At 43.7% G+C, this 14211-nt stretch overlaps 1 protein-coding gene across 2 annotated transcripts; it reads left to right on the forward strand.

The window, feature by feature from the left end:
- The first annotated feature begins 3572 nt into the window (after positions 1-3572).
- On the forward strand, positions 3573-9260 carry LOC119652392. 2 transcript variants are annotated; one of them, XM_038056498.1, is made up of 4 exons: positions 3573-3682; positions 8402-8563; positions 8635-8707; positions 8848-9260. In XM_038056498.1, exons 2-4 carry the CDS (start codon positions 8469-8471, stop codon positions 9163-9165), a joined length of 486 nt encoding a protein of 161 aa, XP_037912426.1. In that variant the 5' UTR covers positions 3573-3682; positions 8402-8468; the 3' UTR covers positions 9166-9260. The 2 variants fall into 2 exon arrangements, with proteins under 2 accessions (XP_037912426.1, XP_037912427.1); XM_038056499.1 differs by lacking the exon at positions 3573-3682 and adding an exon at positions 4044-4232.
- Positions 9261-14211: the final 4951 nt, after the last annotated feature.

A 14211-nucleotide genomic window follows, 5' to 3' on the forward strand; every position in this document is an offset into this window, starting at 1 on the left:
CAATATCATCATCATCATCATCAACGGCGCAACAACTGGTATCCGGTCTAGGCCTGCCTTTATAAGGAACTCCAGATATCCTAGTTTTGCGCCGAGGTCCGCCAACCGCCAATTCGATATCCATAAAAGCTGTCTGGCGTCCTGCCCTACGCCATCGCTCCATCTTAGGCAGGGTCTGCCTCGTCTTCTTTTTTTACCATAGATATTGGCCCTTGTAGACTTTCCGAGCTGGATCATCCTCATCCATACGGATTAAGTGACCCGCCCCGGTCATGGTATCGCTCATAGATTTGGTCGTTATGTAGGCTACGTAATCGTCCATCCTCATGTAGGGGGCCAAAAATTCTTCGGAGGATTCTTCTCATCAACGCGGCCAAGAGTTCGGAATTCTTCTTGCTAAGAACCCAAGTCTCCGAGGAATACATTAGGACTGGCAAGATCATTGCCTTGTACAGTAAGAGTTTTGACCCTATGGTGAGACGTTTCCAGCGGAACAGTTTTTGTAAACTGAAATAGGCTCTGTTGGCTAACAACAACGGTCTGAAAGTTGTAGTCTCCTATCTGTTTTCTTCCTGTTTGACCAGTGCGGTTTGATGTTGTTGGTTGGTTGGTTTTTAGTGCTGACGTTGCCACCATATGCTTTGTCTTGCTTTCATTAATGTGCAGTCCAAGATCTCGCGTCGCCTACTCAATCTGGATGAAGGCAGTTTGTACGTCTCGGGTGGTTCTTCCCATGATGTCGATATCGTCAGCGTAGGCCAGTAGTTGGGTGGATTTAGAGAGGGTCGTACCCCTCGCATTTACCTCAACATCACGGATCACTTTCTCGAGGGCCAGGTTAAAGAGAACGTATAATAGGGCATCCCATTGTCGTAGACCGTTGTTGATGTCGAATGGTCTCGAGAGTGATCCTGTTGCTTTTATCTGACCTTGCACATTGGTCAGGGTCAACCATGTCAGTCAGTTGGTATACCGAATTCTCTCATGGGCGTGTACAGTTTTACCCTGGCTATGCTATCATATGCGGCTTTAAAGTCGATGAAAAGATGGTGCAACTGATGTCCAATAATTTTTCCATCGCTTGCCGCAGCGAGAAAATCTCATCTGTTGCTGATTTGCCTGGAGTGAAGCCTCTTTGATATATGTCAATGATGTTCAGGGCGTATGACCTAGCAAGGTAGTGGAGAATATCTTATAGATGGTACTCAGCAACGTGATACCTTTATAATTACTGCACTGCGTGATATCTCCCTTTTTATGTATGAGACAGATAATGCCTCTTTGCAAGTCGTCAGGCATTGATTCGCTGTCCCATACTTTGAGCATCAGTTGATTCACCAATTGGTATAATTGGTCGCCTCCATATTTGACCAATTCGGCTGTAATTCGATCGGCTCCTGGCGACTTATGATTTTTTAGTCGATGAATTGCACGGACTATTTCTTCTATACTTGATGGTGGCAGTATTTGTCCGTGGTCTTCAGTTGGTGGGACCTCCAACCCGCCGATATTCTGGTTGTTCAGTAGTTTATCAAAATACTCAGCCCATCGGTCCAATATGCTCATTCTCTTGGAAATCAGATTTCCCTCTTTGTCTCGGAGGATGAGCATCGAGGTGTATAAGGCTTCATCCTGCTGACTTGTTGGTGAAGCTTCCGCGCCTGGTGCGGTTGCTCTCTTTACTTTTCTAGTTCACAGACTTGTTGGTTCTCCCAGGCTTCCTTTTTCCGCCTGTGAAGTCGCTTCTCCGTTCAGCGGAGTTCGTGATAAACAGTACAAATTGGTGGAGTAATATGTTAGATACTAGTGTGGGTACCCCCTATAGAGTGTTACAGATGTTTGAACTATGGGCAAGTTATGGATAACTTGACAGTGGAACAACATGCTAGAGATGAGGGTGGGTAGAATAAAAAGCGAAGTTTTGCAACGAAATAAGAGTCGCATTCTCTGCAGGAATTGGGGCATGAAAGGTAAGAGCATTATACATACCGTGGGCTCAGGGCGTTGTTCAGTCTTCACGTTGGAATTGAGAAGGGCTACATGATCCACATGCTAAAAATCAAACCGCTTCTGAGCTCATTCGGTACCACTGTCAATCGTGTTTGGGACGGTGCCTTGTTCAGACTCAAAGATGGCTTTGTCTGGATTTGGATAACATTTTGTAACATCTATCTAACACCGAAAAAAAAATGATGCTGGGCTTTAAACGTAGATTTGATGCTCTGACGATGCCATCTAAGCCACGGAGGGCAGATCCTGTCTGGGTGAGATTTTGATGCTAGAGCACTTTAAAGGGGCATGCAACATGCAACAAGTAAGGGGCTCGATGTTTTAAAGATCAGGAGGGCGCCCAGCTGTGATAAGTCTTTTGTGTGTTGGTAGACGATGGAAATTGCGTCGTTCCAACATTGTTCCCTGTGCATCCTGTTCAGGTCGATACAGATGCATGAAAGGCGACGGGGGTTTCTACTATAAAGTAGCTGGAAGAATAAGTCCTTTTTATAAAAAATAAGAGATAGACCGGTAGGTCACTATCGGTGAAACTGCTGAGTGTATTCAACGCTTGCCCGAAGAAGGCAAAAAGGTAAAGCTCGCGTTAATTGGCAAAGGCGAAAGAAATCCTGAGCTGCTGGCCACATATCAACCACTCTGTATGCTTGATGTCGTCGAGAAGGTGCTCGAAAAGCTTATCAGGAGTAGACGCGATCCGTACTGCTGGGGGCTTATCCCTACAATAGTTCGGCTTAGAGTAGGGAGATCTACAGAGGAGGATGAAAATCACATCCGAGGTAGGACAGCGACAATTCTAGGGCCGGATCTCTGGATCGCTTCTTACAATAGTTCACTAAGACTCGAGTCGGTAGAGTCGTGCCTGTTGATGATGATATTGTGGTACTTCTTCCCAGATTGAACAGGCGCAGGCATATTGATGGATGTAAATTTGTCATATTGATAGATGCCCATAATTTCGTGGTGTTCGGCCAGAAAATTTTAAGTCAAAGTCCCTTGGATTGAGGTTGGGTTGAGGTTCGATCCGAAGATAGAATTTTTCGATCAACCAATTAAAAAAAAACACCGAACAAAGCTGCTTTAATTCGGCTAATGCAAATGTTGAGGGCCCTACCTCCAGCAGTAGACGTCTTCTCATGAGCGTGATGCACTTCGTTCCGCTCAACGGCGCGGAGTTGTGAGCTGATACTTTTAGAAAGGAGGCGCCTAGCGGAAATACAGATTTGGGAATCTTGAAGTGTAATGATGAACGCGGGAGTGGTATCCGTCATCTTCTTTGCTAAGGAACTTAAGACCATATATAAGTGCAAGCGAAACTATTCAGGGGAGGTGACAGCTCGTGGGGAATGGTGATATACGCTGAATGAAAACCCATTGTATACAATTTCTGATAATTTGGTTAATAATCTTTATTGAAAATGACTTTTTGCCAAAAAAATCATTATAGAGTATACTCTAAGCTGCATTACCAACGCTTGGTATGGGCAATGACAGTATACCCCTTTCCGTTAACCAGACAACATTATGGTTATATTATTTCTTTAAATATTTTATGGCTACTACCGTAAGAGTGTTTGTCATTGTTCGCTTTTGTAAGCAGAACGCCAATTTGGATACCCAATTCAGATCTGATTATTCAAATAATTGCCGTGCGTGGTTATCTTCAATACAGGTGATGTTGGCTTCAAAAATATATTTTAAGTCCTTGTTAAAATCTGGGTTGAATATTTTGAGAATTTTTAAATAGTTCTCATGTTATTTGGACAGTGCAGTATTTTAGTTAAATGTTAAAACGGTTTCCAAATTGATTTCGTGTTGGTCCAATTTGACTGAATGCTTCTTGGTTATGATAGGCGTCTACTGACTTTTCGATGAGATAACAAATCAAGTAGAAAAACAGCTATATTTTCGGTCTTGGTAATTTTGCTTTGCTTTTGCTTTTGAAGTATGGAAGAAATTTAATCTATGCTTTCTCATTACACCTCAAAGATTCTTCTTGAAAACCAGTTATTCTCTACATTCTCAATATCTAAATTCATTCGGAGCCTCCAGTCATTCAAACCTGCTTCATTCCCTTTCCTAAAGTTTGAATGTTGCGATTAACGTCGAACTTGAGTTGATAACCCCCGACGTTTTCGATAAACTTAGGCAATACGAGGATTCATGGCCTTTTCTGGTGCTGAAAATTACGAAGTTTGCCAGTGCAGATCCGGCTACAACAGGTAATATCATTCACGTTTTCTTAGTACATAACTTATCGTTATCAGGAGGCTGGATGAGATTTTTTCACACGTCTAAAAAAAATTTTATTAAAATTAATTTATTGTCCATCCATATAGACCTACTAAAAATAACCTCCTAACCTTCACATCCTGCCCACAGGACTGCCATTGCTTAGAGGGAGCTGCCTGTGGCATCATTGGAACTCATGATATTTTTGTCCCGAGCATAGTATACACCTTGTGGTATCCTCATTACGTTTCAAGATTTCATAGATCTTCAAACCTTGGGTAGATAAAGAATACATATTCTGTATCTTCATATATGCCTTTACAAGTAGGACAGTATGGGGGTTGACCAAGTTAAATCGGCGAAGGTATTTTCTATACTGATGACATTCACTTCCGAATTGTGTTAGGTTGTATTTCATCCCACCAGCCGTGTAATCGCTTAGTCTTCCCGGTTATATTGGGGATAAAACATTGCGTCCACCGTATATTAATCAAGTGCTCCTCTGCTGTTTAACAGGTAGACATAGGGCTCATTCACTCAGTAGAATGAAAAGCAGACTCATAGGACTTTCCACGCTGGTAAGCATATTGGCTTTCATTAAGTGGGTGCGACCTAAGTGCACTTTCACGAATATGACGCTCCACCAGCAAACCTCCAAACCTTTCAGCAAGAATCAAGTCAAGCTGATCTGTCTGAAGTTCGTCGGATTAGAATAGTCATCTTTCCCAGGTTTTGGCATGAACACTACTACCTTAACCTTTTGCCAAGGGGAAGGCACGTAGCCCAGAGCAAGACATCCTCGAAAAATATTTCTTAGGGGTTGCTCTAAGTGCCCCGTATCGTCCTTTAGCATTGCTGGATAGATGTCATCCATGTCAGGTGCTTTGAAATGCTCAAAGGACAATATGACAGCTTTCACCTTTTCTGGGTAACAACCGCTTTCGCAGTGTTCCAGTTCCCTTTGCAGCACTAGCATGTTGAAGGGGTTGCAAGAATCGTCAACTCTCCCCTGCCATTTATCTTGTCCGTTCTCCCGGGTGGTGTACTTCCAGGAGGGTCTGTACTAAATCCAGTCTGGAGCTCGTGAAAGTATCGAAGGGTTTCTTAGAGAGTCCAACTTGGTCGCCTCATCCCTTTTGAGGACTCTGCACAGCCTTGAAGTCTCTCTTTCAACTTCCAGTTCCTCATAGTACGCTCTGAAGGAGTCTCGTTTCGAACACCTAACGAGCCTCTTATATTAACGGTATGAGATCCTGAAATTTAACCTGTCTTCGGTTTTATTACTTTTGCAAGCACGGTTCAGAAGTCGCCTGGTTGATTTCCTGAGTTTTTGCAGTTCTCGGTTCCACCAAGGAACCGTTTTACCGCTTTGGCCTCGGGAAATAGGACAAGCCTCTACATAGCACTCCAAAAGTGTGTAGTTCAGAGTTTTCAATTCATCTTCCAACGTCAAAGGAGTCCTTAGTTGCCTAGGGTACTGTACTTTATTGTGATGTTCATTGAACTTGTCCAATCCGTGTTCCTAGGATTCCGTCTATGTACTGGTCTACAGTATGCCCGTAATAATCAGATCGAATTTTACGTATCGGTGATCTGATAGTGAGACCTCGTCTAGTACTCGCTAGTCTGTAATCCACTTTTGAGGTACAGATTGTTAGGTCAATTACTTTGCTTCTTCCCGGTCTCACGAACGTAGGGGCGCACCCTACGTTTGCAGTCATAAGACCAGCTGAAGTAATGAAATCAAATAGCTTCTCTCCTCTTGATTGCAATTGCTATTGCCTCTACAAATATGTTGATCATTCGCATCGAGAGTTCGAGACCACTTGATTCTGCATATGCCACCAGACACAAAGGACACAAAGAATCATAGGATAAATAAGCGGAGGCAACTATGATGTTTTTCCTCTCGTTATTTATCTGGCATTGTATGGTGACCGTAGCTAAGTCCTGGGAAGAGTACTGCCTCAGCATGGTTGCATCTAACCGTCTTGACATCAGGACGCAAGCTCTCGGTCTAATGGATCCTCCATCGTAGAAGATCCTAGCTCCCTTTACTGATCCAATGCCACAGATTCTATTAAATCGAACCCACGGCTCTTACACCAGAAAGATGTAGGGGAAATCCTGCAGCTTTGTCATTCTCACTGCCAGCAAGTAGGGAGGAGCTTTTTGATGCTGCAGGTTGATTTGTTCTTTACGTTTTTCGACATAAACTTAGTTTATTGTGTTATGGAAAACAGTTAGAAGCGTATGCGGCAGTCCGCGTGTGACGGGGTTTCGTCTATACCATACCACCGTACGACTCGATCCCCTCATGTGTAATTTCTCTGAGAAAAGCCGCACTTGGAGGTACCCATGTCCTCATCCATGAAAAATTTCATCTCATCCCGCAAAGCATTCGTCTGTTTTTCACTTAGCACCTTCATTGCTTTGCGGTGTCCGGTTTGCATAAATTCGATCACTCGAACTGGCATCAAGTCAGTTCAGTTCAGGTCTCTGGTTTCCCTTTCTTCCGCCTGTTCCTTGGAAGGTGTAGGAGAACTTACTAGCAGGTAGGATTCACTCTGTGGTCTATGGTCCCTTCACCAGTGCGAGGTTCTGCTCCTGTATCCACTGTCCTCCGCGTGCAGCTCCATTGTGGGGGAGCGCACCGAAGATGCTGCAATTTGCTCTATATTGTGTGAGACGAAGACCATCATTGTCCTTCGCTCTCAAAATGGAGATGATGCTCTATAGTTTTTTGATATGACTGAAATTCAGTTTATCTAGGAAAAAGTGGAGCATCACATGGTGACTTTCCCTGAGCACATTCAGACTATTTTGGTCCAGTTCGCATACCAAGTTGAAGCCCTCCATATTTGTAGATTTGTCTTTGCTGGCATTCATGAATTTTACCCTCCAGTGTCCAAACTCTATGCCCGGGTTCCGTTCACCCAGCATGCGGATTATGTCCTCTTCCTTCCTTCGGGGGCCTGGTAACCAACGTCCGACATGTTCTGTCCTACGTAGCTCAGTGTTCACAATAGTAAACATGGGCCGACCGCCGAAACTCAAAGCCGGGATTGCCTGCTGGAGCCACTTTAAGGCAGCCTCGTCAGTGCACTCCAAATGGAGAAGCCCATAGCGAAAACCTTGATTTTTAAATCGTGGCTTCGTTCCAGGCTCTAGCATTTTTCTCCACAGGCATTCCCGGAGGATGGTAAATTGTCCCTCTGACATTTTGCCATATTTGTAGGAAACTCCCACGGCAGCAGTCAGAACAGAGACTGCAGCTTGCACATACGTTCTCTTCCTTCCCGCCTTCGTGTCCGTATTCCGATGAGAGGGACTGGCTTCATTGAGATATCTCTCGCTGATTTGATCACCTCCCAGCACACCGGTCCTAATCCCCGTGAGACGCGTGAATATAAGCCTTGGTGCGGAGCACAATAAAGCCTTGGCCACATCAGATGTGTTGGTCTTACGCTTCTTGCGCGGATTACCGCTGACAGAAAAGTCTGATGCGTCCAGTGTGGATCTTACCGGGGTTTCCAGTTTATCCCCACCTTCTGCCGGAGATTTCGCTTCCTTGCGTCCCATTTCCCTGGACGTTGCCGCACCTAGTGGTACAGCCACGTCTATGTCCTCATTCCCAAGGTGTTTAATCTTCCTTCGCAGTGCTCTTTTCTGCCGCCGGCTTGGGGCCTTTCCAGGTTTACGGTGACCGGGTCGCTTGGATCCATTTCCACATACTGGCGTTAAACCAGTAGCGTCCACGTCACCAGTCAGGAGTCAGCCTGTAGTCCCCCCTCTTTAGTGGCCGAAGGTCTCCTTCTGCCGAGCCTTCCTCTTCCGTTTGCGGGTAGATTTGGGCTGTAGTACCGCGGACGGGCCGACCGTAGTTGGATTTTCAGTTTCTCCCAAGTTGAGAGATACCGTTCTTTCCTTTCTGGCTAAGTTCGCCGTAGACACAAAATGCAAGCTCTCCACTGAGTGGGAAAGTATGCCTTCTACAGATTTATCTATAGAGGGGTATGAACGTGGTGAGGCCTCCAAAATCTGCGCTTCGGCCGCGACATTTTTTTGAAAAGTAAACCTTATTTAGTCTAACTTTTTAGAGAAAAAACACTAAATGAGACTGAGGAAATTGCATTTCAAAATATCAATATTATTTCAGATTTACGCCAAACGACTTCTTCAGTTCAGATTGCTAGAGCATTTCATTGTAGTGTGACCGACTAGCCATGAGTCAACCAATGCCTCCACCAGATATCGACGGCCTTAATTCCCACGATGAATATAATCTGAACATTATCGGTTTGCGATATAATGAATCTGCGTGAGTAGATTGAATACTTTCCCATGATTTTCCACAGTTCACAAGCAATTTACTTTCATTTCATGCTCAAGCCCAAAAAGCAATCCTTACATCGAGTACGACTTTTATCCTTTTGATAATGTATCACCAGCTGAAACCCAATTTGTAAGTGCACACATCGTAAGAGGTCTAGTTTTAATAGAGGCTAAACGCATCTACTTTCTGATCCTTAGACGATCTGAAATTAGTAGCTTTAACCATTTCAGATTTTTCTAATTTTTCTGTCCTAATTTCTTCTATTCTAGTATAAATTTTGCGTTGATCTCGAAAATGCCCGGAAATTAATTAGGGAAGAATTGGTTGTTTCACACTGGCATATGCACTCGCAGAAGGAGGGCCATTTTCTCCTGGGCTACACTTTATATGATCGCATCCTGATTGTCCTTGGACGACGCCTAGTTTATTGGTACCTTGAATCGAATCTTCCATTCCCAACGTTAAAATATGGTATTATCAGGCGAAGTTACTGGTTTTGTAATATAACTATTGAATTAGTTGAGTTTTTTTTATCGAAAATTGTGGAAGGAATTGAGGACTTTTCTTGGTTATATGGCTATGGGTGATAAGGTTTAGTAATTAAATGAAATGTCAATTTTCTGCATAAGAAGTTTGGAAGATATGTGAATTACATAAATGAAATAAAACTTTTTTTTGTTAATTTAAAAACTTCTGTGTTCCTCTAAAGCTTTAACGGGAAGATTCCAATATGGGTTTGCCTTAAAGTCGATTGTGCTTTATTTATTTAACCATCAACATTATAGACAATGGTTTGATCCAGGCCTGTCTTAGTTGAGACCCCCAAATTCTATAACTCTAGCAGCTGCTTAACGTCCTAGACTACGCCATAGATTCGTCTGAAGCGGTCTTCTTTCTTTACCATGGGTATTCCTCCTTCAATTTTTCAAGTTAAATCGTCTTTACCGATACAGTTTAAATGACCCGTCCGCTGTAACTTATTGAGCTAGATTTCGAAACGATACTAATATCGCTCATAAATTTCATCGTTACATAGGTTACGAAATCATCCACACTCCTGTAGGAGGATCCAGTAGAAGCTTTGTCCCTATGGTGAGACGTTTCGAGCGAAACTGAAAGTTGAAATGGACTTTCTTGGTTTCTAACAACCATGAGTGAACCAACTATCGCACCTGTTAAAGAATCTTATTTTCAACTGAAGATAGATGACCGCTTTTAAATGGTTCCAACTTGTAATCTCTTCTCGTATCACCATCCTTGCTAATTTATTGTTTTTATTGCTGATATGGTCACTATTTATTTCGACTTACCTTAATTAATGTGCAGTCCAGGATCTCAGCAGGGTGAGTGAATGTGCCATACTAAGTGTTGGACGTTGGACTATTAGCCAAACACCAGTAATCAGAGAACTAGCCTGAAACTGTTTAGCACATTACCTTGGAAAAGCCCTCTCACTCTCCCGCTTTGGGAAGCCTTTGAGGTAAAGAATTTCCTTCATAAATGGTAGTATGAGGAAGGGACGTCGTAGGTTCAATAATTCAAAGAATTCCCTACCATCCGATCTCACCGCCTGTCGACCTCAGTGTTGTTCGCGAGAAAAAGAACCTGAATGAATGTGTAACCCGCCTCCATTTGTCACCGCTCCTCAGTCTCTTACAACGTTATCCAGAGAGAATTCCCCAGTTTCTGCATAGAAATGCTAGTAAATCCTATCCCATCTTCCACAAGAAAAAAAGGTGTGACTTGGTAGTGCACCACCCCATTGCAGAACACATTGTTGAGGACCATATCTTAGCGATCTTACGCAGGTAAGACTGAAAATCTGCATATCTGCTTAAAAATTGGGTAAGGACATAGCCACAGATTCAGTTTTCCGATGATGGGGGTAATGCTTCAGCACCTCGACTCGTTTTCCCAACTCACTGAGCTTCTTCAATGTATGCTGTCTTTTCTCACGAATACACATATCTCTTAAGTTTTATCTCTTGCCTTATAGATGGTATAGCGGCCCTCAGCAACGAGGGTGATGAGGTTCACTCTGAGACAGTATGGTATTCAGACGTCACCTGCAAATCTTTCCGCCATTGTAGTTGCACAAGGCGCTCACAAAACACCCCTTTAGTAATAGCAAACGCCTGCACTTACGTCACAGAACAGAGTGGCCTGCTCGATGTAGATGACGACAGTTTGTACATCTCCGATTGTTCTTTCTATTATGTCAATATCGCCAGCATAGGTCAGTAGTCGCAGTTAAATCAGTATCAAGGACTATTTTTTTAGAGGCCAGGTTAAAGAGAATAGATGATCCTGCATCCCCTTGTCTTGGATCGTTGTTAATTAGGAAAGGTCTCGAGGATGAACCTGCTGTTTTTGTTGGGCCTCCCACATTGATCAGGGTGACCATAGTCAGCCTGGATACCGAGTTCTCTCAAGCTCGCCATCATAGGTCACCACGAAATCAATGAAAGGATGCTGCAACTGACACCCTTATTCAAATAGTTTTTTCCATTTGCTGTACTAGACTGGCTCATGGAGGACAGGAAGGGTATTTGAAGTTTTTCTCAAGATTCCTTCAAATTTCAGCACCCAGACCCCCAAACCATTTTGCAGTTCAAACCCTCCCCCGACAGTAGTGATCACGAATTTCATTCCTTTTCTGGAAATTCTGAATATTAACGGAAATGTAAGCGTTTAAAGTTTTTCTCAAGATTTTTCCTTCTTTCCGTCGATCATACGGTTTCCAGATTCGTCTTCTAAAAGACATACTCCGTCGTAATTACCAAAAACGAAGAATGGTCGATAGATAGCCATGAATTTTTTGGGATTACCGATTTAATTATCTTCACCCATGGGTCAGTCCTGGAAAACGGATCAGGGGTGTTCTCGGGAAATCCAATTATGGAACTGGCTCGACCTGTCGGAAAAATGACGACCATATTCCAGGCATATATAGCAGAAGAATGTTTCATGGAAAAAGGGGGGGTCGCACCATTCGAATCTGTTCTGACAGTCGGGTAGTATTATCAGCACAAAACAGTAGCGACATATCAAGCCAGTTGGTATGGGGTTGTCATCAGTTGCTGTTGAAACTTGCCCGTCTGAACGAAACATTCCTGTTGTGGATGCTAAGGCACTCAAACATCGCTGGTAATGAGGAGTCTGGCAGACTGGCTCGCCAAATTCTGGATCCAACAATAGTGGAGCCAGAACTAGCTTTGGCATCTGGCCACCTACTATCAAGCCTACTCCGAGGGGGAAAATTGAAAGGATTCACGCGGGCGAATGGAGAAATTTGAACTTCTGCTAGCAGGCGAATTTTTTTTAAAGGAACCCGGGGCTGCTAGAGCGGCATTTTTGTCATCCCTTAAGAAGTGGGACATGAAAACCCTAGTAGGGTTTTCGACGGCACATTGGCTCTTAAAGTACCACATGGAAAAAATCGGAGTGGCGGTCTCAGCCATATGCAGCCAATGTGAGGAGGAGCCTCCTTAAACCTCAGACAAAGATACCTTGGTAAAGTTTTCTTCAACGAAGATCCTGCACATTCTCTGTCCGTTCCGATGAATACAGGAGCTGCAACTCCCGCCACTAAACTAAACCAAGTAACTAACTGCTGCAGTAGAGAGAAAATCTGAACTGTTGCTGATTCTCTTCAAGTTAAACTTCTTGAATAGGGCGATGATATTCTATGTGGGGCTGATGATATTCTATATATGGGGCTCTATCCGTCCTCGCGAAATACCGGAGAATATCTCATAGGCATTTCTCGGCAAAATGTCACCTTTACAATTGTTGTACTGAATGATGTCTTCCTTTTTATGTATGCCGGCGATAACAAGGTATCCACTTTAACCAGTTTAGCTGGAGGAGCAGGATAAGCGTCGAGGTGTATATGGCTTCATTTTTCTGACTTCTTAGTAAAATTTCTACGCCTAGTGTGATCGATTGACTCCCTTCCGATAAAAATATGGATCTTCGTTTCTTCTTCTTTTTCTTCAGGCTTTCTCCCGTTCACAAGCGTGGTCGGTTCGTCGTGATCTATTTCGCCATTTGGTTCCATCAATTTCCTGATCTGAGGCTTTTAAATCCCCATTCAGCGTATCAAGCCACCGTTGTTCTGGCCGCCCTTTTGGTCGTTTACCATCGATTTCGATGTTCAGACCAATCTTGGCAAGTGAATTCTCGTTAGCGCGAATTACGTGACCATACCATCGAAGGCACCTCTCTCGTAGTTTTCCCACGATCGGTGCAGCCCCATATCGATCGCGGATATCCTCATTTCGGATGTGATTAAAACGTGTCACGCCACTAGTCCATCGCAACATCTTCGTCTTCATTATTGAAAGACACCGTTCATTGTTTCTTATAGCCAACCAACTCGCAGAATCATAGAGTGCGACAGGGCCGATGACACCGCGGTAAATTTTAAATTTGAGTTGTTCGTTGATACGTCGATCAAAAAGAACACCGGTTGTGGAACGTCACTTCATCTAGGTCGTCCTAATGCGTGAAGCAATTTCACAAGGCAGTTTTACATTGGTTGATAGCATTGACCCGAGATATTTAAATCGCTCACTTCTGGGCAGGTCACTGCTATTAACTGTGATTGCGCCTGTTTCATGTGGATCGGTCGCTATTGGACACTAGGAAAACATCATCTGCATAAAGCAGCTTATAAGGCGCTGGAGGTTGAATGTCAAGTGTGACGGTGTCCATATCAAGAAGAAAGAGGAATGGTGAGAGGACGCTTCCTTGATGAACACCAACAGAGACACGAAGCGATTTTGATACATCCGCCACGGTTCGAACTTTACTTTTCGGAACAACTCCACACATGAGTTCTTCTGGCACTCAATGTTGTCGTAGAGCATATCGGATGAGTTCGTGCGGAACACCGTCAAACATTTTCTCTAGATCCAGCAATCAAATGTAAAGGGGGCGATGTTTCTCACATTGTTTCTCCATGAGTAACTGCGCAGCGTGAACTGCGTCAGTAGTTCCGCAGTTCCTAAAAAATCTTGCTTGATTCACGGTAATTCAAAAATTCTTCAGGATTACCTTTCTTTTCCATATTGGAACTGTGGTACTTGTTTGCCAGTCAGATGGTGTTCTAACTTCCTGAATAACTCGATTAAAGAATTCACGGAGTCACAGTGTTAGTTCTCAGCTCTTCGCTTTCCAAAGCTCAGTTGCGATGCCATCAGGTCCTGTTGCTTTCCCCGATTTGATTCGTTTTATTACTTCCTCGAGTTCAGTTGTGTTGACAATTAGGCCTCTATGGATTCAATGTGAGCACCTGCCCGGTGGACTTAATCCCAAGGTCTTCTTAAGACACGAAGTGATTTTGTGAACACTATCAGAGCCCGGGTGAGACAGGCACAACGGTACCAGTTACACTGAGTGCGGGGCTCAGTTTATTCATACTGGTGGATGCAAGACCACTCTAAATCTCTACCAAACTTTGAAGTACGGCGTCGAAGGTATCTTGTTTGCTTGAACGTAACCAACAACTCCCATGAAGCTCCCACAAGGGGGCCACTTGCAAACAACAGAGCTGAATTCTCATGTTCGAGGATTTTTCCTGAAACATGGGAATTCAGGGGCTGTCCCAATTCCAGTGGTACCTTACCCCT

This window comes from Hermetia illucens, chromosome 3 (genome assembly GCF_905115235.1).
Source record: "Hermetia illucens chromosome 3, iHerIll2.2.curated.20191125, whole genome shotgun sequence".
Classification (NCBI taxonomy): Eukaryota; Metazoa; Arthropoda; class Insecta; order Diptera; family Stratiomyidae; genus Hermetia; species Hermetia illucens.